This window comes from Giraffa tippelskirchi, chromosome 4 (genome assembly GCF_054371585.1).
Source record: "Giraffa tippelskirchi isolate mGirTip1 chromosome 4, T2T-mGirTip1v1.2.pri, whole genome shotgun sequence".
NCBI classification, from domain to species: Eukaryota; Metazoa; Chordata; class Mammalia; order Artiodactyla; family Giraffidae; genus Giraffa; species Giraffa tippelskirchi.
The window spans coordinates 195228793-195253667 of record NC_137278.1 but is presented as its reverse complement, the minus strand read 5'-3'; the positions used below and the strand labels follow the sequence as shown (position 1 = coordinate 195253667).

The 24875-nt window shown below is 41.7% G+C and overlaps 1 protein-coding gene and 1 long non-coding RNA gene across 10 annotated transcripts in view; one reads left to right on the top strand and one right to left on the bottom strand.

Moving 5' to 3' along the window:
• Positions 1 to 2656: 2656 nt before the first annotated feature.
• LOC145544775 (uncharacterized) lies at positions 2657 to 23210 on the top strand. The gene is made up of 4 exons (XR_014081642.1): positions 2657 to 3299; positions 3804 to 3920; positions 19529 to 19673; positions 22946 to 23210. It is a non-coding gene; the product is annotated as an uncharacterized LOC145544775 (long non-coding RNA).
• Positions 16126 to 24875, bottom strand: part of NANOG (Nanog homeobox) — a 27143-nt gene continuing 18393 nt past the window's right edge. For 3 of the 9 annotated variants that reach the window (XM_081587944.1, XM_081587945.1, XM_081587943.1), the window contains exons 2-6: positions 21225 to 21252; positions 20931 to 21135; positions 18440 to 18705; positions 17224 to 17310; positions 16126 to 17077 (exon numbers count right to left, since the gene is read on the bottom strand). In XM_081587944.1, coding sequence (XP_081444070.1) covers positions 16661 to 17077; positions 17224 to 17310; positions 18440 to 18705; positions 20931 to 21066 — 906 coding nt within the window. In that variant the 5' untranslated portion in view covers positions 21067 to 21135; positions 21225 to 21252 and the 3' untranslated portion in view covers positions 16126 to 16660. Of the gene's footprint in view, positions 17078 to 17223; positions 17311 to 18439; positions 18706 to 20930; positions 21253 to 24875 lie in introns of those variants that run through there. The other 6 variants (XM_081587947.1, XM_081587948.1, XM_081587949.1 and 3 more) reach the window with 5 other exon arrangements.

The following is a 24875-nucleotide window of genomic DNA, read 5'->3' as shown; positions in this document are numbered from 1 at the left end:
AAAGATTTCTAGGGACTTTCCTGGTGATTCCGTGGTTAAGACTTGGAGCTTCCAATGTTCTTGGATTCAATCCCTGGTTGAGGAACTAAGATCCCCACATACCATACACCCAAAAAATAAAAACGGAGGTTTTTGGGTTTTTTTGTGGTGGTGGGGATGTGGAATTCCCTGGTGTCCAGTGGTTAGGATTCCTTCAGTGCTTTCACTGCAGAGGCCTGGGTTAGATCCCTGGTTGGCGAACAGATCCCACAAGCCGAGGGATGCAGCCAAAATAAATAAATGAAATGGAAACGTTTGAGCAGTAAAAAAAAAAGAAAAAGTAGTATCCAGACTCCTTTGCTATGGCCTATAAACTGGGTGACCATACACCCCAGTTTATTCCTATTATCCTGGTGCAACTTTTCTATCTGCTTTCATTCATTCTTAAAACTGTCCTGACACTAAGTTCTGCTTCCCTTACCTAAAAAGTTTGCTTCTTCAGCTTCATTTCTTGTACTCTCTTTGCTCACTGAAGTCTAGCCCCACTGGTCTTTCTAGTTCTCCTATACATCAAGTTCATGATCACTTAGGTTCTTGTCACTTCTCTTGTGCTTGAAATATCCTGCTTCAGAATTTTGCAATGCTGAATCTATTTGTGCATGAGGATTTAGTGACGCTCTGCAGAGGATAAGCTCCAAAAAAGCAAGTACCTTGTCTTGTTATGCCTAGCACACTTCCTGACATAGAATTTTTATTAAGTGTATCAATCTGACTTCTATCAAGACCAAAACTTTTACAACTAAAAACAATAAAGAAGGGCTTCCTGGCAGCTCAGTGGTAAAGAATCCAATTGCCAATACAGGAGACGCAGGTTCGATCCCTGATCCGGGAAGATCCCACATGCCTTGGAGCAACAAATTCCATGTGCCACAACTACTGAGCCTGTGTTCTAGAGCCTGTGCTCTGCAACAAGAGAAGCCACTTCAATGGGAAGCCTGTGCACTGCAACTGGAGAATAGCCCCTACTCACAACTAGACAAAAGCCTGTGCAGCAACGAAAACACAACACAGCCATAAATAAATTGGTTAATTAAAAAATAATAATAATAAAGAAGACAAACCACACATTGACTTAAACAGGAAAAGTTGAATTAAAAAAAAAATCAAGCTATGATAACAAATGAAAAAAGGATGTAAGAGAACACAGTATGGAATCCCAGGGCTGAAGGAGTGTATCCAAGGAAGTTCAAATTTGGGAGGCCACCTCCCCAAAGCTGAGGTTCAGAGCTCACTGGAAATGATGCAGTCACAATCTACCCGCTAGCAGAGGATTGCGCAGGCCAGAGCTGGTGTGCGTTCTCCAGGCAAGTAGGAGGCAAACTCCACAGGTGGTGGCCAGATACCTGAGCGTTTAGAGGCCAACAACAGGTGAGAGGACTGGGGTCTGGAGAAGACTGATTGCTCAGGGCCGGGGTGGGGGGGTGGGGTGGGCGTTGCTGTGAGATAGCTGAGGGAGCTTGCATCCTGCCTGCTTGGCTGGGACTGGGACACCATCAGATTTTCTGTCATCTACCTTGTTGATTTGTGGTGGTTCAGCGGGTAAAGAACCCGGCTGCACCCTGCAGGAGATCCAGGAGACCTCGGTTCAATCACTGGGTCAGGCAGATCCCCTGGAGGAGGATATGACAACCCACTCTAGTATTCTTGCCTCGGAAATTCCATGGACAGAGGAGCCTGGAGGGCTACAGTCCATGGGGTCGCAAAAAGTCAGACACGACTCAAGTGACAGCATAGCCTAGCCCACTGACACAGGCAGAAGCCCTCTTCCCTATACGGTATCCGCCTAGCACCATCTTCTGGAAAAACTTCATTGGCTCAACACGCCAACGAGACGGTTTCTAGAGAATCCGGGCATCACAAGACAGGTCTTGAAGGATGAATTCGGAACTGAGGCAGTATATTGATAACTGGCTGGATTCATGTTAGATGGCGGGCTGAAGCGGTCCTTGATGGACAGAATCGCCACCTTTCACAGCTCCCAAAGCCACCAGATTTCCAGATGCAATTCAGGTGGAAACGTGCCTTTGTGGGGGATTCAGGGGTCGGAGGGACCCAAAAGTATTCACTGCAGAAGTTTGGCCAAGATTCAACTGGGCGGTCCCAGCTGAGGCTGGGCCAGAAGGCCCCTCCCCAGAGCCGGGGAAGTGAGACAGAGGAGATGCTGAGAGAGCCGCCCTGAGCCCCGGGACCTCTGAGCCGCGGGATGACGTTCGGGGCGGGGCTGCAGGTGAGGCCTCGGCCCACTCGCTCCCGCTCCACGCTCTGGGTCTTCACCGCGCCGTCCTTTTGGATGCTGATTCCCAACGAGCTGCACCAACGACACTAGTAGCCTCCGCGTCCGTGATCCCGGGCCACGGTGGAGGCGGCACCGCTGAAACTGCGGGTCCCGCCCTGGGTCCCTCTTTCTCTGGCAGTGGCCGCCCTGCTCCCTCAGCTTCCTCCGCTCCAGCCCCAGGAGCTGCCCGGCGCCCGCGTCCGTCGCCTCCCCAGCGCCGCAGTCTCCGGAAGCCGCGCTGCGCTGGACCAAACCGCGGAGCCTGCAGGAGGCGGAGCTTTTGGCCGCTCGGGGTTGGGGCGACGGTGGGTGGGTGGGTCCTCGCGCGAGCCTTCACTGCGCAGGCGCGGGCGGCCTCGGAACCCTGTTGGATTCGGTTCGGTTCGGTTCAGTTCCAGCCTTTTCTGGCTAAAATCCTGGCTGTGCTTGGAAACTAGCAGACCTTCAAATGCTGGTACTTCCCGCCTTTCTTATCCTGAAGAGAATTTAGCTACCCTTTCTGGATTGTTCAGGGTTTTGTGATTTAATTGATAGACTGAGTCACCGAAATTGGATCGGTTTCAGAGATTAAATTAAGATCTCACTTTTAAAAAATTGAATGAATCGTTAAAACTGGGACTGCACCCTGTCGGTTAAGTGCTTAAGAACTGGACTAAAGTTAAATATCCAACAAGGTGTAAGGGTGCCAGGTTTTTTTTTTAACACCAAAATGTTTTATTGTGAAAAGTTTAATCTTTATCAACCTGAAGTGAGAAAGGGGTCCTGTATTTTAAATCTTCATTTTTATTATGAGGTTGAGCCAAAAAATGGAAGTGACACAAACGTCCAGAAATGGGTGAATGGATAAACACAATGTAGAGTATGCACCCAAGGGAATATTATACAGGCTGGAAAAGGACGGAAAACCTGCATATCCTCATGAATGGACGAACCTCGAGGCCATGATATTAAGTGAAATAAGCCATTACAGAGAGACAAGTACCGTGTGAGTCTACTTGTATGAAGTATCTAAAGCAGTCAAATTCTCAGAAACAATGTAGCATGCTGGTTACCAGGAACTGGGGAAGGGGAAATTAGAGTTGTTTGATGGGTATACAGCTTCATATTGAAAGTGAAAGTCGCTGAGTCATGTCCGACTCTTTGCGACCCCATGGACTGTCCATGGAATTCTCCAGGCAGAATACTGGAGTGGGTAGCCTATCCCTTCTCCAGGGGATCTTCCCGGCCCAGGAATTGAACCGGCGTCTGTTTGGTTCGGTGAGGGCGAGGGCCAGCTTGCAGACTTCTTTTTTGGGTGGGGGTGGGGGTTGAGGGTTGCAAACTTTTTGTATTCTTTCAGAAAGGGCAAGAGAGCTTTCTTGGCGGGTTTTGGGTTTTTTTTTTTTTAATGTGGTAATAATTCTTCTATGTCTTACTTTTACTCATTTCCCAGTGTACCTTGGACATTACCCCATATTAGTAACTAAAGAAGAGTCTTCCTTCTTTTTAGGTTCTCCATCATAGTGTGGATACCACAATGGATCCAACCATCCCCCTCATGGATTGGCATTTAAAATGTTTCTCATTTTTTGCCATTTCAACAAAAAGCACAGTGGTAAAGAACTCTGTAAGTGTATCATGTCACACACATGCCAGTACATATGCTAAATATGGGGTTGATTGATGGGTCAAAGGGTATGGATATTTGCAATTTTGGTCGATTGGGCTAAATTGCTTTCCATAGAGGTTGTTCTGTGGGTTTTGTCTCTTTTTAATAAATACACTAGTCCCATTCGTGAGCACTCCACCCTCATGTCCTAATCAGCTCCCAAAGGACCCAGCAAACTAATGTCATCACATTGGTCATTAGGATTTCAACATATGAGTTGGAAGGACACAAACATTCAGACAGAAACAGTTAAGATAGTCTATAAAAGTTTTAAATTTTTAAGTCCAGTCCATTCATCTTTTTGTTATTTGGTGCCCTGCTCTGCAGGAGTTTGCCAATTATTTGAGGCCTTTTCCTTTAGAGACAAGAGACAGGAAAAATAGCCTACTGCAGTCTGTGCTCGTTCTGAAGAAGAACTTGGGATAGAAGTGAGTCCTTGAAAATGAGACTGCAGTGTGTCCTCTAGGTGTTAAAGGTGAGCTGCTGGAATCTTCCTGGGATCAAGGAGGATTTCCTGTGGGTTACACTCCACAATTCATTAACTTGCAGTTCACAGGATGCTCGTGATAATAAGAAGCATCTAATGACTTTTTCTTTTTTTTTGCCACACTGCCTGGCATTCTGGATCTTAGTTCCCAATCAGGAATGGAACCCGTGTTCCCTGCAATGGAGGTGGAGACTTTTTTTTTTTAATTCATTTTTGGCTGCACTAGATCATCATTGCTGAGCACAAGCTTTCTCTATTTGTGGCAGGTGGGGCTACTCTTTAGTTGTGGTGCACGGGTTTCTCATGGCAGTGGCTTCTCTTGTTTTGAAGCACAGGTTTTAGACTTGCAGACTCAGTTGCGGCCGACTCGCTTAGTTGCTCTGTGGCATGTGGAATCTTCCCAGACCAGGGATGAAACCCAGGCCCCCTGCCTTGGAGGTGGATTCTCAACCACTGGACCATGAGGGAAGTCCCTCTAATTACTCTTAAAACACAGTTTGTTCCTAAATTACTACATGTTTGCTTAGTGGCATAGTTTCCATTCTACCTGATCGAAGCTCTGAGGGTTGAAATTTGGTTAGAGCTTTCAGACATGTTGGAAAACTTGCCAAAATAAACCAAGAAAAAAACTCACCAATTTTATTTTATTTTTTCTGGCATACCGATTTCAAATTAGGCAGAAAGGAAAATACATAGTTTACAATGAACTAGGTAGGAGTCGATTCCCATCCTGACCCTTGGGCTAATTATATTAATACAAAGTAGATCCATTCTAGATCCAAAAAGAATAGACTAAAGTTTTCTGGGGGCCAAAATAAGCAGCAGTAACAAAGAAGCTACATAAAGATAGGTAAGCAGACAGACAGGGTCAGTGTATAATCTCTACCTGAAAACAGATCAATTACGGAGTTTCCCGATGTACGGCGCCATGCTGTTTGACCATATCCACACCTGGTCAAACCCTGGAGCCCCACCTCCACCGGTCTCAGCATCTGTGTGGCTCAAGATTCATCCAAGAATGCATAAATTTTCTTTGGACAAAAGTCACAGAAACTAAGTATAAATAAAACACTGTCATCTGTGAGAACTGTAGTATAGGAGGTGGGCTTCCCTGGTGACTCAGTTGGTGAAGAATCCACCTGCAGTACTGGAGACCTGGGTTCGATCCCTGGGTTGGGAAGACCCCCTGGAGAAGGGAACAGCTACCCACTCCAGTATTCTGGCCTGGAGAATTCCATGGATGGAGGAGCCTGGCAGGCTACAGTCCATGGGGTCGAAAAGAGTTGGACACAACTGAGTGACTCAGCACAGCACAGTATAGGATGTAAGCTAAATGCTTATCAGAAAGGACCTAGGTATCAGCACTCAAAACTTCTAAATTAAAATTATAGGACTTCCCTGATGGTCCAGTGGCTGAGAATCCACCTGACAATGCACAGGACACAGGTTTGACCCCCGTTTCAGGAAGATTCCACATGCCACAGGGTACATAAGTTCATCTGCTGCAACTACTGAAGCCCGAGTGCCCTAGAACCCCTGCTGTGCTACAAGAGAAACCACCGCAGTGAGAAGCCCGTTCACCACAACTAGAGAGCAACCCCCGCTCACTGCAACTAGAAAAAGCCTGTGCAGCAACAAAGACCCAAGGCAGCCATAAATAAAAAATAAGCAGTTTAAAAAAATTATAAAAAATAAAATTATAGGTGCACCTTTATATATGTGAATACACTGGAGACATAGTCCAAGGTTTGCTTAATGGCAGATAGAAAAAGAGGGGCTTCATGACATGAGTGTGGAACATTAGACATGTAGGGACTTCCCTGGGGGGGTCCAGTGATTAAGACTCCACGCTCCCAATGCAGGGTGTACAGGTTCGAACCCTGGTTCAGGAACTAAGATCCCATATACCTCATGGTTTGGTAAATAAATGTCAAGTTTAACTACCACGTCTCAGTAACAGATTGAGCAGCTATTAAAAAAAGCCAGCAAGTATATAGTCAACCTGAATAATATGCAGCAACTTTTACTCAGGCTGCATTTATACCTTGTTACACCCAATGACTGAAGAATTACATTATTTTCAAGTGTACACGGAGTAGTCAGAAAGATAAACAATATACTAGGCTGTAAGACAGGTCTTGAGAAATTTCAAAACACAGCTCTTACAGAATATATTCTCTGAGCACAATAGAATTGAATTAGAAATCAATAATGACATTATGACTGGAAAAGCACAAAATACTTAGAATTTGAAAACAGACTTGTAAGTAAGTAATCTATTGGTCAAAAAATAAGTCACAGGGCTTCCCTGGTGGTCTGTTGCCTAGTACTTCGCCTTCCAATGCAAGGGGTGTGGGTTTGATCCCTGGTCAAGGAGCTAAGATTCCACATGTCTTGCCGCCAAAAAACCAAAACATAAAACAGAAGCAATATTTTAACAAATTCAATAAACACTTTATATAATGGTTGACATCAAAATAAAGAAAAAAATCACAAAGAAAATTGGAAAGTATTTCCAAATGGATGATTAAAGAATGCAATATAACAGAATTTGTGAAATGCAGCTAAATCAGTGCTTTGAGGGAAATTTATAGCTCCAAATAATATTTAAAAAAAAAGATTTTTTTTGAAAAAGACTTAAATCAATTATACTTTTTTCTCCTTTTTTTGTTGTTGAGTTGCTAAGTCATGGCCGACTCTTTATGACCCCATGGACTGCAACATGCCAGGTTCCTCTGTCCTCCATTATCTCTGGGAACTTGCTCAAATTCATGTCCATTGAGTCAGTGATGCTATCTAGCCATCTCATCCTCTGTCACCCCCTTATCCTTTTGCCTTCAATCTTTCCCAGCATTAGGATCTTTTCCAATGTGTCAGGTCTTCACACCAGGTGGCCAGTTAGAGCTTCAGCTTCTTCCAATGAAAATTCAGGGTTGATTTCCTTTAGGATTGACTGGTTTGATCTCCTTGCAGTACAAAGGACTCTCTAGAGTCTTCTCCAGAAACACAATTCAAAAGCATCAATTCTTCGATGCTCTGCCCTCTTTATGGTCCAACTCTCACATCCATACATGACCACTGGAAAAACCACAGCTTTGACTACACGGACGTTTGTTGGCAAAGTGATTTCTCTGCTTTTAATACACTGTCTAGGCTTGTCATAGCTTTTCTTCCAAGGAGCAAGCGTCTTTTAATTTCATGGCTGCAGTGATTTTGGAACTCAGGGCAATAAAATCTGTCACTGGTCCCACTTTTCCCCCTTCTGTTTGCCTTGAAGTGATGGGACCAGATGCCAGAATCTTAATTTGTTGAATGTCTGAGTTTCAAGCCAGCTTTTTCACTCTCCTATTTCACCCTCATCAAGAGGCTCTTTAGTTCCTCTTCCCTTTCTTCCATTAGAATGGTACCATCTGCATATCTGAGGTTGTTGATATTTCTACTGGGCCACCTGGGAAGCCCTGTTTTTTCCTTACAAAACTCAAAGAGACAAACAAACCCAAAATTAGTAAAAGTAAGAAAATAACAGAAATCATTGAAATAGAAAACAGGCTAGAGAAAAAAAATTCAGTCAAAATTAGTTCTTTGAAGAGTAATAAACTTGATAAATCAATGAGAAGACTGAACAAAAACAAAAAGAGGAAACACAATTTACCGATATTGGAAATTTTTAAATGGGATATCCTACTGACATCAGAAGGGAAATATAGAGTTAGTATGAATACCTTTATACCAAAACTCAGCAATTTTATGAAATGGAAAAAAAATTCTTGAAAGGCACAAATTACCAAAACAGACGTGAGGTGACAGAAAATCTGATTAACCTTTCATGTGTCAAATAAATTAGTTAGCAAAAATTACTCCACAAAAATCTCCAGGTCCAGAAGATTCCCAAGATGAATTCTGTCAGATATTTAAGGAAGAAATAATACTAATCTCACACAAGCTCTTTCAGAAAGTGGAAGAGGAAGGACCACACATGGAGAGTTCTGACAAAATGTAGTCCATTGGAGAAGGGAATGGCAAACTGCTTCAGTATTCTTGCTTCGAGAACCCTATGAACACTATGGGAAGGAAAAAAAAAATCCTGGTCTTACCTATTACTAATTGCGTCTTCCAAGACCTTTTTTCCAAAAAAAGATCGTAAACAAAGGTTCTCAGTGAATATGCACTTAGGAGGAGAGAATAATCAATCTTGTGCAGAGGGAAGGCATAACTCCCCATTCCTTAAGTGAGGCTGTGAAGGAGGAAACAGACAGAACAGGCTCCATCTTGAAAGCAGGACTCCATCTTGAGCCGGACTGTGAACTTTGAGCTATATCCCCAGTATCTATGGAAAGGACATACTAATGGAAAACCAGATCGCCCTCCCCAGATGGAAGAGCCCCAGGGCTCATACCTAGACTCTCTGTCGCCTAAAAGAATACCCTAATTGTCTGTGTAACCAAATAGAATCATAAATTATATTATGCTTATTGGGGTATGACCACAGGCCTATTGATAATTGTCCACTGTTAACTACTAGGCCTAAGGCATATGAATCACGGGTTATCTTTGATTGTATCTTTCTTTTCCTTTGTTCAGACTTGTTTCAGGGAATTTGGGGAGGTGGGTTTGGGCATGTACACTTAGGGTATATACGGTTTTCACAAAAACTGGTCGGGGTCCTTGGTTACGAGAAGATTCTTCCTTGGGCCCGCCCGTGTAATCAACTGCACTCCACTATCTGCATTGTTCTGAGTGAGTTTGTTTCCCAGATCGGGTGGCTACAACAGCTGTAGACATTGACTTCCTTCCCCAAAGTACAATATGGAAAAGGGCAGGGGGAGAAAAACTTGAGTGGAAAAACCGGATACGTTGAATAGAGTTCCCTCCTTGGACATTTTGAAATAGAAGGTTTGCTTCTGTTTTCTCCAGTACTTCTTATTTGATCCCCGCCGCAGTCTTGCTGCTGATACACTGAAACAGTATGAAGGAGATTGATAATGCTTTCAGTTAAAACCCTTAACAACAGATCTCTTTCCTGTTTGTCCTCAGCAATTCATATGTCCATTACAATACGTCATCACACTCTGTCGAGAATGTTTGCATGTTTCCTTCACTACTCACCACTATGAGTCACTTGTCAAACAAGTGTCCTTTACTCTGATAAACTTTCTCATTTTTTCTTAATTAAAAAAAAAAAGAATTTTTGGGGGGTCACATAGCACGTAGAATCTTAGTTCCCAGACCAAGGATCAAACTCACATCCCCTGCATTGGAAGTGCAGCGTGTTAACCACCAGACCACCAGAGAAGTCTCTCCCTTCCCTACCCTCCCTGGTCTCCAGTTAGTTCCCTTTAGGACCTCCCCCCAGTTCATCAGGCGTATCTATGTACATCTTTACCATCCTACAGTCAATCACACACAATTGAAGGACATATCTAGACAAATATTTCCTTGTCCTGGAAGATTTGGTGATAAGAAAGAAACTTCCCAAGGTTCTAAAACAGGCAGCTGGTGAGCCCAGAACAGGTAGTGGACCCCTGGGGGGAGGTGTGACCCTCCATGTGAGCTGCCTCTGGTGGCTTTGCCCAAAGCAGCCTTGTCTGATCTGTGGTTCAGAACCCAGAGTTCCAGGATTCTAGCCTCTCTGAAGGTAGTAAGACAAATACATGATCTATTTTCATGTTTCAAAAAAGTTATCTTTACTGGTAACTGTTTATTCCCATACATGCTACTCCTGTTCTTTCCAAATGAAGATATTTGTTATTTTTGTCTGATAATAGATGCTCTAAAAAAATTCCAGTAATAGCAAGTGAAAATTCCCTCAAAATTTTACTTCCTGAAATATTGCTTTTTGGTATATATCTTTCCACATTTTATTTATGTCTCTCCATTGGAAAATCATGTAGCAAAGAAACATCTGGGGCTTTGGAGTCAAGTAATTAAGGGTTTGAATCTGGATTTTGACCATCCCCACTGGGTACCATCTTTGATATGTTGCTTAGGCTCTTGGTTTCTTTTTTTATACGCAAAATTAATTTTAATAATCTCTTCCTCATATGAATATTTGGGGGAGTGTGGAAAAACCTGATTACCCACTAGTTCCTCAGTAGTAGTAGCTAATATGGAAACCTGTTAATTGGTTTGAAAAATATTAAAGAGATAGACTTAACTAGTGATTATTTGTGCAGCAAAATGGATGGACCTAGAGATTATCATATAAGTGAAGTAAGTCAGAAAAGATAAATACCATTATGATAGCACTTATATGTGAACTCTAAAAAAATGATACAAATTAACTTATTTACAAAACAGAAATAGATCCACTGACGTTGAAAACAGGCTTATGGTTGGGGAGGAAAGTCGGGGAGGGATAAATTAGGAATTTGGGATTAACATGTGCGTGCGTGCGTGCTAAATCGCTTCAGTCGTGTCCAACTCTCAACCCCATGGACTGTAGCCTGCCAGGCTCCTCTGTCCATGGGGATTCTCCAGGCAAGAATACTGGAGTGGGTTGCCATGTCCTCCTCCAGGGGATCTTCCCACCTAGGGATCGAACCTGTGTCTCTTATGTCGCTTGCATTGGCAGACGGATTCTTTACCACTAGCGCCACCTGGGAAGCCCGGGATTAACATATACACACTACTATATAGGGAATAGATAACCAACAAGGACCTGCTGTATAGCACAGTGAACTCTACTCAATAGTTTGTAATAACCTATAAGGGAAAAGAGTCTGAAAAAGAATATATCATTGAATCACTTTGCTGTGCGCCTGAAGCTAACACAACATTGTAAGTCAAGTATACTTCAATTAAAAAAAAATTAATTTAAAAAACCCTCCCCAAAGAGTAACTATTTGGATATGGTTGGTGAAAGAAAATATCCTAGGATAATGATGAGGCTTCTAGCTATGATAATAGGGTGGATTATAGTGATATGAGCCAGCATAAGTGTGAAATACATTTACAAGTATTTTCTTCCAAGTTGAAACTTGATTTTTTCACAATTCTTTTGCAAGTTGCAAACAGCATAAGGAAAGGCACAGCACGGAGCCAGCCATGGAGTTAAGAATAATAGTCATTTTTCTCTTATCGTGACAAAGACTGATACAGCAGATATTTACACAAGGGCTTTTTCTCTATAGAGGGTCTCAATAGATAAAGGGAACCATTTTTATTGACTTAATGAGATAGAAATTGATCAGGGAATTGGTGGGAATGAGTGCATTTGTGTTTAATGGTTTATCAGACAATGCTGAAGGAATCCACAAAGTCTTATACAATTTGGGGAATGTTAAGCATGACTGTAGGGTCAAGTGGCTGAGGACGATGGATAAGAGACCTGAAAAATGAGAACTAGGATCTGGGGGAAGCTAAGAATGAGGGAAGGAATTGCATAAGGACAGGAACTGGGTGACTCATCAAGTATAAAGTACATTTACTGTATTGTCTGAGAATGTTCACTTTGACAGTGGAAAACAAATGTAATTTATACAACCTATGTGTGCATGTGTGTATGAGTGCTCAGTCGTGTCTAACTCTTTGCGACTCTGTGGACTGTAGCCCGCCAGGTTCCTCTGTCCGTGGTATTCCAGGCAAGAATACTGGACTGGGTTGCCATTTTCTACTTCAGGGGATCTTTCCAACCTTGGGATTTAACTCGAGTCTCCTGTGTCGCCTGCATTGGCAGGTGGATTCTTTACCACCGAGCCACCTGGGAATCCCTATATAGCACATTAACTATAGCTAAGAAAGTATGACTGATTTGGATAGGCAGAGTACGTGTACACGGAACACAGAATGGGACCAGAGGAGCAAGAGGCATCACGTATTTAGTCCAACACTAAATATCCTTATGTACCAGAGGCATCCAACATCCATAGCTTTTACCTATGTATTTATTTTCTGGAGCAGAGAAAGGTTTATTGCAAAGCCTTGCAAGGATACAGGTTCCTCATGCCCTAAAGAGTCAGAAGCTCCCCAGAAGGTTTCGGAGAAGCACTTTTAAAAGCCAAGCGAGGGAGGGCGATCACAGGATTTGTGATCAGCTTGTGTACAATTATCTGATCAGACTGTACCACCATCCATAGCTTTTAAATTGGTGGTCCATTGGTAACACCCATTCCAACCCCACTTGTATTCTACCCAAGTGGTGAAAATAAATTCCACAGCTGCTCATCAAGCTAAGAAGAGCTATACTTATGGCCAGGAGTACCTGCCCTCAATGTCTCCATGAAGAAAGCCTGGGTGACTGTGTCCAGCTTCATTTTTTCTGCAAAGCTGTGGCCCTAATTCAGTCTGACCACATCCTCAGTCCTTGTCACATCTTGCACCCAAGACACGGGTTGTATGAATATTGCCAGCCTTCCTATAATTCCCCCTTGAGACCCTAAGTGCATGAGCCTGTCCCAGTTTAATTCATTTAATAGGCTTCTAGCGTCTTGATTTCATCTGTGAGATTTTTCTGTTCAATACCTTGCTTGGTCATTATACTTCAGAGGTAGAGCTACTTTGCATTCATTTCCCAAGCTTTTAACCTTTTTAAATTCTCAAGGACACTTTCTCCCGGGCCACATCAAACACCCAGAAACTGGGAACCCCTTAAGGAAGAGCTCGCCACCAGCTGCTGCTGCCTTCAGCCTGGTTTCACCTCAGCCTCAAACCTAGGCATCTATTCAAATGCCTACATTTCAGTTTCCTCAGTCGGACACACTTCCTGTGCCAGAAGCTTTTGTCGGCCCCAACTGCTTTTTTATTTAACAAATTCCCTTTATCTCCCACTTGAGGCGAGCTCCTTGGGCCCCGGGGGGCCAGCAGTGTTTACTAAGGGCCCTCCCCGTTTCCTGCCCTGTCTGGCAGTTGTCTGCCGTTACCTTTGGGTCTCAAATCATGGCTTCCCCACCCCGCCCACCCCAGACACAAAGGATGAAATTTGTCCTTTACCCTGAGAATTGGGTGCTTGAAGTTCAGTAAGCAAGGCCTCTACTCCTCCCTGTCTTGGGCTTTGAATCCAGGCTGTGGAATTCAGAACACCTAGGCAAATTCAGCCCGGTGTGCTTCTCCTTCAGGCACTAACTGAAATGGAGAGGCAAGCTGAAAATCAAGACGAAGCTAAAATATAATGCAGTAAAATGACATTGGAAGTGACACCCACCTCCTCTAAGGAGGAGGATGGAGAGAGCAAGATGTTCTCAAGAGAGGGATGTGGAAAGATGGGAGAGGCTGGCAGGTGACTTAATAATGTCCTTTTTCGCCCGTCTCCTTCTGTTATACTAGTTTATATTCTTGGTAATCCTATGACCCAAAGCAAACACTTTAAGTCTTTAAATTGCTGTTAATAGCAACATGATTTGTAATGGCAAATAACCAAAACAGAAGCAAATTAATGTATTTGTAATAACGTATTGCAGCATTTAGTATGTGTCAGTACAGCATTTAAATTCGCTGACGTGGAGATTTTTATTTTTAGTTAGAAAAAGTTGCAGAAAATGCATATAATTTATTTGGATAGGAAAAATGAGTTATGTTTATGTCACATGTATGCATGAAAATGTCAGGAAAGATGTCGGAGTTAAGTAACAATCTTTCTTTTTTAAGGAAATGACAGTCACACTGAGATATTAGCAAACACCAAAAACCTTAAAATCTTTCCCTGGTTCGACTAACTTGAATTTCACTCTTCATTAACAGAAATATTTTGAGAGAATATTTGAGGAAGAAACCATGTCAACGTTAACTACTATGGTTAATAAGGAAAATAGGGACTCCGTTCTTGAATGCAGTTGTCAATTTTTATTATTTATCTAAATTATCCCAGATCTGTCAAATTTTGACATGCAAAGAGACTGAAAAATGTAAAGTGGATAAAAGCCTTTCTGAAGACAATGTATGTATAATCCTCGTGCAATGGAATAAGTCTATTAAAATCAACACATAGAAACCACCCATATTACATATACTAAAACACCTGTAGGAATATATGCCATCTTGTTGATATTGTTTACTAGACTCACATCATTATGTATTTCTCTATTGCTTAGTTTTTAATGGTTCTTTTAGTTTTGCAATCAAAAGCTCCAGTCTTTAAATAGATGGCATTTCTGTAAAATGGCTGATTTTCAAAAGCAGGTAGTGATCAAAATTCCATCTATTTTCTCCTTCCCCCTTTTTTCTCCAGTCTTACCTGCTTCCTTTCTTCTCCATTATCTAGCATGATGCTTTAAACATCATAGGTGCTCCTATTCTTTCTGGCACTAATAGTCCTAAATTAGCTGTTCCTTACCTATTCCCAATGTCTTATAGCTACACTTAATCCAAAGCACAAAGTTGTAAAAAACCTGTAACCATGGTTCACCTCAGTACTGGAAAATTAAATTTGGCATTTCCTGGGTTCTACCACTTCACTTTTAAATTGGAACATAACTGATTTACAGTGTTGTGTTTCTGCTGTACAACATGAATAAGCTATGTGTATACACATATCCCCTCCCTCTTGAGCCTCCTCCCACCCCCAATAACACTTTACAGTAACTATTTTCCCAAGTTTTCCAGGTTCTGGTTCATCATTTAGTGCTTTTCTCAAATTTGTCAGTTCATCTCGTGCACTTGTTTAGAGCCAAGAATTTTGTAAATATTAAAGTGACTGATGATACAATCAATCAGTGCTTTCTATTTCCATTATCTACTCGATTAAATATGCTGCTTGGCACAAAATCCACATATCTGCCAGTCACAAAGAATAATGCATTGAACTTTGGTATTGGCAGAAATTTTCACTGACTTCCTCTTTTAGTCAAATGTCTATAAACTCATTGGGTTGGACAGCATGATAGATCAACATTGGAAAACTAGGGGAACCACGAGGAAAGTAAGAAAACCACTCTGGTTATTCCCACCAATGCTCTGTGATAACCTAAATGGGAAGGAAATGCAAAAAGAAAAAAAAGTGGGGGGATATATATATAGCTGATTCACTTTGCTAGTACAGCACAAACTAGTACAACATTGTAAAGCAGCTATACTCCCACAAAAATTTTAAAGAATCATTCTTAATTTCACATAAAAAATAAGAATAAATAAAAATAAGCTGAACTTTAACAGTTGTTTCCGGCAGAAGAGCAGTCACAGAACCTGTCCTGTGTTACAGGAGAGCTTCCAATCCCACCTATTCCCCTCCTCCCTCATCTCCCTCCATTGCCCATCATTTAGCGGCTGCTCATCATTTAGCTTCTTTACGAACCTTTGCTCCAGATCTTCCAGATGTGGCATTCTTCCTTAACTGCAAACCACAGATTTTATTGTTTCAATATTACACACACAGAAAGGAAATAAGTTTGTTCTGGTTTAATTAATCCATCACCTAATATTGTGTATCTGGTTACCTTTCCTTTACTCACTTCTAGTCTCCTGGATGCCTAGAGAAGATTAGTTTATTCCCTTCCATATCAAAAAATATTCCCATATTGACCACCCTGGTGGTCCAGTGGCTAAGACTGCGAGCTCCCAAGGTAGGGGGCCTTGGATTCAATCCCTGGTCGGGGAACTAGATCCCACATGCTGCAACTAAAGTTCCCACATGCCGCAACTAAGACCCAACACAGCCAAATAAATTTTTTAAAAAAGTTTACCACGTTTAGTCAGATTTTTAACTCTTTGAATCACTGCATGAAATCGGGGAGAGACAACTAAATGTAAAATGGCTGTTTCTTATTTATTTGTACTTAAACCAGCCAAACTGGTACTACTATGATGTGGCAAAATACAAAACATCGTTCTCCAAAAAGAGTGATGAACAAATTAGGGGTTGTAGTAAAACAGCTAAAAGGGGTGGAGGAAATCAGTAAAGCATCCTTCATCTTACAGACTGAGATTCTTAACAAGTAAAGAAGCCTCCCCATCCCAGAAAATATGAATAATCCTCATCATACGTCTTTGTACTTTTGCTCCCTGTGCTTGAAGTTAGAGTCTAGATCCTAAAAGTATCCAAAATATTATATATTATATCCAAAATACTATAATCAATTTATCTATAGCCATACATCTTTTGTCATGTTGTACAATGCTTCTGAAACCTCTTATTGGACTCATTACCCTTCCCTCAAATTGACACAGAAGGTATAGTGAAAAGCAGCTTAGTAAGGGGAAGCAGTACAGAATTCTAAAACGAGAAAAATTCTAGAGAATACAGTCTTTGCTCACATTAAAAAATGGCTATCACAAATAGCTGTTACAAATCTTCAGGCTGTATGTTGAGAGGGTAGTTTGGGAATAAATCCATGATTTGCTGCTGGGAACTGAAATACTTGACAGCTTGCTGTATTTCGTTGTAATTTTCCCCAGCAGTTCCCAGGGTGGTCTCCAGATCACAGATGGGAGAATTCTGCTGGAGCTGGATCCCAGGCTGCAGGAATTCCTCCATGTAGTCGTTGAACTGATTGTTCCAAGGCTGGTTATTCCAGGCTTGGGGGCACCAGGCCTGACTGTTCCAGGGGTGGTTGCCCCAAGACTGACTGTTCCAGCTCTGGTTGCTCCACGTGGGGTTATTCCAGGTCTGGTTACCCCACATGGGCAGGTTTCCAGGAGTGTTCGCCAAGCACTCCTGGTGGTAGGAATAGAAGCCCGGGTATTCTGCCATTGCTGGGCCCTTTTGAAAAAAGAAGAATGGATTAACTGAAAAAGTACTCGGAAGTTCAGAATTGTCTGTGGTTGGGATTGCATGCTGCAGCAATGGACAGAACTAAAAAGTCTTTGTTAGGAAAAAGCAGAAAAATTTAAGTTTTCTGTTATTACCTGAGGCACGCTATTGCTATTCCTCAGCCAGTTGTTTTTCTGCCATTTCTTACATTTCATTCTCTGGTTCTGGAACCAGGTCTTCACCTGACAAGGAAAAGATAACCGGAAAAAGTTTAAGGTATCAGTAGGGACCTCCGATCTTCCAATGCAGGAGGCTTGGGTTCAGTCCCTGGTCAGGGAGCTAAGATCCCATGTGCTATGTGGCCAAAAAAACCACCCCCAAAACCCACAAATAAATTTAAAAATATTAGTAATGCAGGATGTATTGATAGTAGGAACCAAAGAATATTAAGGTTTGGTTTTTTTTTTCTGATACCTAAAACTATCTCAAACTTGAAACAAAAATTCTAACTACCAAACTCTTTTCTTAAATCCTCAATCTGTGAGTGAATTTCAAGCCTTTCAAGTCAGTTGGCTTTTTAAATAAACTTATGTTTAATAAACTTAACCACAGTTAGATACACTGCGAGTATGTCTACTGACTAGGAGGTTCACATTTAAATGTCTACCCATACTGTTCATTAGTCACAGTTAAAAGTAACTTGTTTGCAATAATAAGCCCCCCCTCCATATTAGCACATTTACATTTAATATAATGGTATTTTAATTCAAGAATTGTGAAAGGACAACTATACATAAAATAAGATCATTTGAAAGAGTTCTTTCCAAGTATGGTACCAGAGATAGAAAACCATTTGCCTGAATAAACTAGCCAATAAACATATGAAAAATGATTAACTTCATTAGTAATCAGATGTATATAGATAAAACATGCAACTTTAATTTTAATGAGAACCAGTGGTTGGCTAGGACTCTTCTAACTCAAGATGATAGGAGCATGTTTTCCTTTGTTTAAGGAAAAATTGGAAACATTTTCATAATTTTGGTTTAACAAGGGAAATGGTTCAATAAATTATGACACATTTGCAATAGATATTTAGTGAAAGAAAGATGGTCACAGAACACATTACAAAAAGATTCCATTTTCATTATTAAAAACTAACTTATTTGTAGGGGTGCATAAACATTCTATTTTTTTCAAAAAATTTATTTGGCTGTGTGGGATCTTAATTGCGACATGTGGGATCTAGTCCCCTCACCAGGAATCGAACCCAGGTCCCCTTCATTGGCAGTGCTGAGTCTTAGCCACTGGACCACCAGGGAAATCCCTTATTTTTTCTTTCTTATTGCACAGACAACAAAACAACTGTACCTGCTTGTAGCTGAGGTTCAAGATGTTGGAAAGTTCTTGCATTTGCTGGAGGCTGAGGTATTTCTGCCTCTGAAATCTGTCATTGAGCACACACAGCTGGCTCTGTGAGAACACAGTTCTGATCTTCTGTTTCTTGACCGGGACCGTCTCTTCCTTCTCTGTGCTCTCCTCTGCAGAGGGTGGCAGTGGTTTCACTCTGGGGCTTGTGGAAGAATCAGGACTGTCCTGAATAAGCAGATCCATCGAGGACGAAAGAGGAGAGACTGCTGGGAATAAAAACACTTTTCTCTAAAACTTCAAATATTAAAAATGCATTGTTTTCAAAGCACTATTAAAAGTCCTCAGAGCGAGATAGTAGGTAATAACTATTCTTGTAATAACTTTATTCTTAAGCGATCCTGAACACTCAGCCAAGTTTTGCACAAAAAACATCTTACATGTAATAGACATGGTTAATATCATGTGTTGCTGGCAAGCAGTTTTTGTTCAGTGGCTAAGTCCTGTCCAGACTCTGCAACCCCGTGGACTGTGGCTCACCAGTTTCCCCTGTCCTGGGTGGGAAGCAAAGGGGGACTCGAACCTCTTTGATAAAACAGATGATCCAGATTCTTGGAGACCCTATAGAATTAACAGTTTACTACCCAGTCTTAATACCAGGACTGTCAGAAAAGGTGAATTCCAATAAACTCCTGTTGCAACCCAGACCTTGGTTAGCTCTGTGGTCTCATTTCCAGGATTATCCCTTCCTCATGGAGTTGTTTTTTTTTTTTTGGTTTGGTTTGGCAATTGGGCCAAGCTTATCATAGGTTGTTTTTTTTTTTTAATGAAATATGCTTGCTGTATAATATGTAAATCGCAGGTGTACAATATAGTTATTTACAATTCTTAAAGTTATACTCCATGTATAATTATAAAATATTTGCCATCTTTCCCATATTGTATATCTCATGGAGTTTTTCCATTGATTAGTATGATGCAACAAGACAAAAATTTAGAAATAACAAAACAAGATAACAGACAAAAATTGTCTAGCACAGGGCTTGACATATATTATTGACTTTGTAACTGAGAATTTATTTCCTGTATTAGATTTATTTGTACAGAGGTATTCCCACTGCTCAACTCGAATTCTACCCTTGTCATGGAATAAATGGGAAGGCCTTAAACAGCAACAATTGACAAAAAAAAAGATCACAATTTCACAAGTAAGAAAGTCTTCAACTCCTGACTAGAGGTAAGGGATGTGTCTTAAAAATCGTCTAGTGTTTCCCTGGTGGTCCAGTGGTTAAGACTCTGCGTGCTTCCAATGCAGGGTGCACGACTTCCGTCCCTGGTCAAACTAAGATCCCACACAGCAAGGGGCTTGGTCTAACAAAATTTTTTTCAAATCATCTTTACAAACATGCAGCTAGCTTGCTAGGAGGACAGGCCCACTGGCTTGTATTAAGTGCTGTATTTTCAGCATGTGAAATTATAAAAGGATACTAACACAAAATTTAGGAAAATGGGGTTAACATTAAAATCCAACACTCAAATATCTCAGTTAGGACATCTTGCCTCAAACACAGCAGTTATTTTGTTTAATTATTCCCTTCTCCACAACCGAGTTCTACAGTTGTAATCATAAATAGTTCTTTGGCTGTCTTACACCATAAATGTTAAAAATTGCATTCCTGGGTAAATGGCTAGTGTACCTTTTAATTTTTAATAATGACTGCCAAATTGATTTCCCAAAAAGGTGGTGCTGTCTTTACAGTATCTTGAACATCTCTTACATTCACAGTTACCAGTTAGAAGCTTAAGTACTAGAGCATAGATTTTGAAGCCAAACTGGATTTCAGATCTGAGCTCTTACCCACTTAGGCAGCCTATTATACCTTCTGGAATCATCCACCATCAAGTGAGGTGAACACTTACTTCCCCTGGATTTAGGGGACCTGAGCATACCAGGTGCTTACAAACTACCCAGTAATATCCAGACATCCAGAGGTTAGGAGAAGACACAACGGCTACTTGTATAGTAGAAAGGTGAAATATTTCCAAAAGGTGCATTTCGGATCATTAACGATGCTATCTCTAGCACACCTTGAATAAACAGACCGAAAAGGTGATGCTCACCGGTACCAAGCGGTGATGTTCTGACTTCTGGCTTAGCAGTAACATTTACTGAGTGCTCCGCATGACGCTAAGATTTTACATATCAGTGTATCGCATTTGCCTGTGCACGTAAACTCTCAAATACACCTTATACATTTGAACTGCTCCTTCCGGGTCCCCCGTCTCTCGGTCCACAGATCCTGACGCCTGAGAAACCGGGAAAGCGCACTACCCCATCAGATTATAGTTGGAAAAGAGGTGTCGAGAGGATTAACCGATAATGACACCTGCTTATATTGATGGGCTCAAGAGGCAGACAAATGACCTTCAGTCCCTTTCTTCTTTCTCATTCCCTGAAGGAACTTAGCCCCTCAAGGATTCAGTATTTTCTTACCAGTGTCCGTGTCGAGGGTGTCAGCAGATGACATTTGCAAGGACGCGTAACTTTCTTCAGGCATGGGTGAAGATTCCATAGAGTTGGATGCTTCGGGGCCAAGCAGGCTTTGGAGACAAGCTGGGTCCACACTCATGTTGTTGAGTTGAAGGAGAAGGAAGAAAGTCTAAGAGCTAGATGCTAGGAAAAGTCCAGGCTGAAGAATCTAGGTAGAAGAACTTAGAGAATGGTGAAGATCTCCAGGTGTGAAAGTATTTATTAAAAAAAAAAAAAAGACGGAATGAAAGGAGTCACCTGTGAGATAAGAGCCAACCAGTCCAATCTAGGAAAATGAAAAAATAGTTAGAGGCTCTACATTTATAAGTAAGGCTCAACCATTCTTGGCCCCGCCCCTCCTGGCAACCCCACGCCCACACACACCCTTGCGAATTCGCAGTTAATCCCGTCTGCCAGTCTCACCAAGGCCATTGTAATGCAAAAGAGAGTTGCAGAGTAACCCAGACCCGGTGGGGAACTGGAAAACTAGGACCTTGGAAATGGGAAACACAATGAACCCAGCAATGAGATACTCCTAGCTTCACCTTGTTTCCACCTTTTAAAAGTCAAACATGCACCTCCGATTCCTGTGGCCACCTAAGGTGACTGAAACTCTCACTGGGACAATTAATTCCTTTGACTTGAGACCCTCTTAGGGTCTCGAGATCAGGCTAGTTTATGGCAAAAACTGCTACTAACTCCCTTTTCCTCTTTGGTTCACTCTAAGGTCACAGTAAAACACATATGGAGTGTTAAGGCATCAGCTGATGTTAAAAAATCCTACTTGTTTTCAACCCCCACCTAACTTCTGTCTTGGTCTTTGGCTTTCAGAAAAACCACCAAGTCTTTTTTCAGCAGGGCAAAAGCCAGAGGAAAGGACCTGCAGGCCTAGGATCCTGGGAGCCTGGTTAGTCATCATACATAAGCCATTACTGTGGAGGATTTTAAATTGGTTTTTATACACACATTGCTGGTGCTTGGCTTAGCCACTTTACTAAGTCTGGGTTTCCTCATCTATAAATAAGGGCAAAAGTACCTTATCTGTACCTTCTCTGTGTTATTGTAAGAATCAAGGAAAGTAAAATGCTCATAACATTTGACATGTCCGTAATCTGCACCCATGGCTGTTCATAGAAATTCTTTCAGGACCCTCTGCCCGTGACCTCTAAGTCTGACAATACTTGATGAGATTTTTGTTCTAATCCAGTGAACATGAAATCGAACATTGCATGATAGAATGAAAGCACCACCTTCTTTACCTGGGACATTACTAGATATAAAATAAAAAAATTTATTGACCTGTGAAAAGAAAAGTGAAAGTGTTCCTCGCTCAGTCTTGTCCCACTCTGTGTGACCTCAGGGACTGTAGCCCATCAGGCTCCTCTGTCCGTGGGATTTCCCAGGCAAGAATACTGGAGTGGATTGCCACTACCTTCTCCAGGGGCTCTTTCCAACCCAGGCATGGAACCTGGGTCTCCTGCATTGGAAACAAGGAGAAAAAGAACATTCTCTAGGCAATTGATATTCCTGGAATAGACTTGCCAGAGCAAATGTGATAGATTTATTTTAGAACCAACATTTGCCCTCCTGACTATTTCTCCTTCCTAAGCAGTCATCTTTATCTTGCCTTTTTTGCTTCTTCTGGCTCTTTCTTTGAATAGATTTTCCTTCTTCAGTATGGAAATCCTGTCTGGTCCTTAAACCCCACACCATCCTCTTTTCTTCTTCTTCTTCTTTTGGTTTATTTCCCAAAGGAACAGTTTTTAGAGTTGAATTCCAGCACTAACATATTTATGGACAAAAGATAACCATCTGTGCCTTCAATTTTCCTCCTCATTGCCAAATTCGACATTCAAGAATCCTAAGATTTCTTCGTTTCCAATCTCCCAATTCTAAAAGTAAACCCTTGGCAAATTGCAATTTTATGTTTTTCTAAAATACAATTCTCGACTAATCCTCCCATCCACTCTGTCGCTCAGGTCTCCACCTGCTGGCTTAGCTCCCGCGTGAGCTGAGTTTGACTCACAATACAAAGATGCCGACTTGCAAGAATAGGATTATTGCTGGGTCCAAACAAGGGGATGAAATTCTGTGTAATGTTTGTCTTCTTGGACCACCATCCTGGAGGGGAAAAGAGTCTGGAAGAAAGGCCTCAAGGAGAAGGTGGGTGGAATACATTGTGTTTCAGGCAGAGAGCCTCTGTCTCATTTAGAAATAGAAGATGATTTATTTAAAAAAAAAAAAGGAATGTCAGGGACTTCCCTAGCAGTCCAGTGTTTAAGACTGTGTGCTTCCACTGCAGGGGCATGGGTTCCATCCCCAGTCGGGGAACTGAGATCCCAAATGCTCTGCAGCATGGCCAAAGTGGGGGTGGGGTGGGGTGGAGAATGTGAGGTGATGGATGTTAACTAAACTTATTGTGGTGATCATTTTGCAACACATATGTATATCAAATTATTACATGGTACACCTTGAACTAATAGGATATTGTATTAATATATCAATTACATTTCAACAAAAAGGGGAAAATAAGTTTAAATGGGGGAAAACTAGATTTCGAGGCTCTCAATTAGCACTATTTGGTAGTTGAGGGCAGTCAAGGCCAAGGTACGTTGTTCTTTGCTGGTGGGGGTCTTTGCATGAAAGCCTGAGATGAATTAACCCCATCCCCCTACCTGCGTCCCATTGTGTCTAAAGGAAGAGCCTCCGGAGAGGAAGACCAAAGGGCAGGGGGCTGGTAGCTGGAAGGTAGGCTTACTACATTCCTTGACCTGGAAAGCAATTTGAATGAGGCTGAGAATGCCTCGGAAGCAGTCAGAGACTGCGGGTTTGTTGGGGTGGGCTGTGTGGTTGGAGGAGGGGTGTGTGATAATGTGCTGGAGTCCAGAGCCCCAAATGCAAAAGTGAGTCAGTGAAATCATGATTTTAAATTTGATGGTTCTAAGAGCAACATGTGGGAAGAAGGAAAAACAAAAAGCTAAATGCTAGAAAGGAGAAATATTTTACAGCTATAATTTATTCCTTATTTATAGACAAGAAGTGCACTTTGTGGGACTTCCCTGATGGTCCAGTGGCTAAGACTTCACACTGCCAATGCAGGAGGTCTGAGTTCGATCCCTGGTCAGAGAACTAATCCCAAATGCTGCAACTAAGACCCGGCACAGCCCATAAAATAAATTGAAAAAAAGAAAGAAAGAAAGAAATGTACTTTGGGCTACAGAGTCTTTTGGGAGAGCTGGCCCTGTTAACTTTTCATTGGGTTTTGTTGATTTGTCAAGGATAAGGGAATGGCAACCCACTCCGATATTCTTGCCTGGGAAATCCCATGGACGGAGGAGCCTGGCAGGCTACAATCCATGGAGTTGCAAAAGAGTCAAATACGACTGAGTGACTAACACTAACAGTCATCATTTTTATATATATTTATTTTAGTTGTTTGACTGCGGCAGGTTTTAGTTGCAGCATGTGGGATCTAGTTCCCTGACCAGAGACTGAACCCAGGCCCCCTGCACTGGGAGTGTGGAGTCTTAGCCACTGGACCACCAAGGAAGTTCCATCGCAAGTGTTAATACAGACTTTACCTCCCCTCAAATCTCAGTCATAGCATATACATCAAACGTGGAATTATTAAATGTACTGTTGATTTATTACAGATGAAACTATTGAGTTTATTATTGATATATCATTGCTTTTAGGCTTCACCCCTTTGTTCACTTGAGTTTGCTTGAGTATGCCCAAACTGGTAGGCATTCACTTTTTTTTTTTTAATTCTCATGTAAGTTTTTGCTGCTATTTCTTTCCTCTTCACATTGTTTCACTCTGCCTAATAAGCCCATTCTATCAGTAACAGTTCGTCAGTGTACATACGTGTGTATACATTTAGTGATTTAACAGTCGATTGGCCAGGAA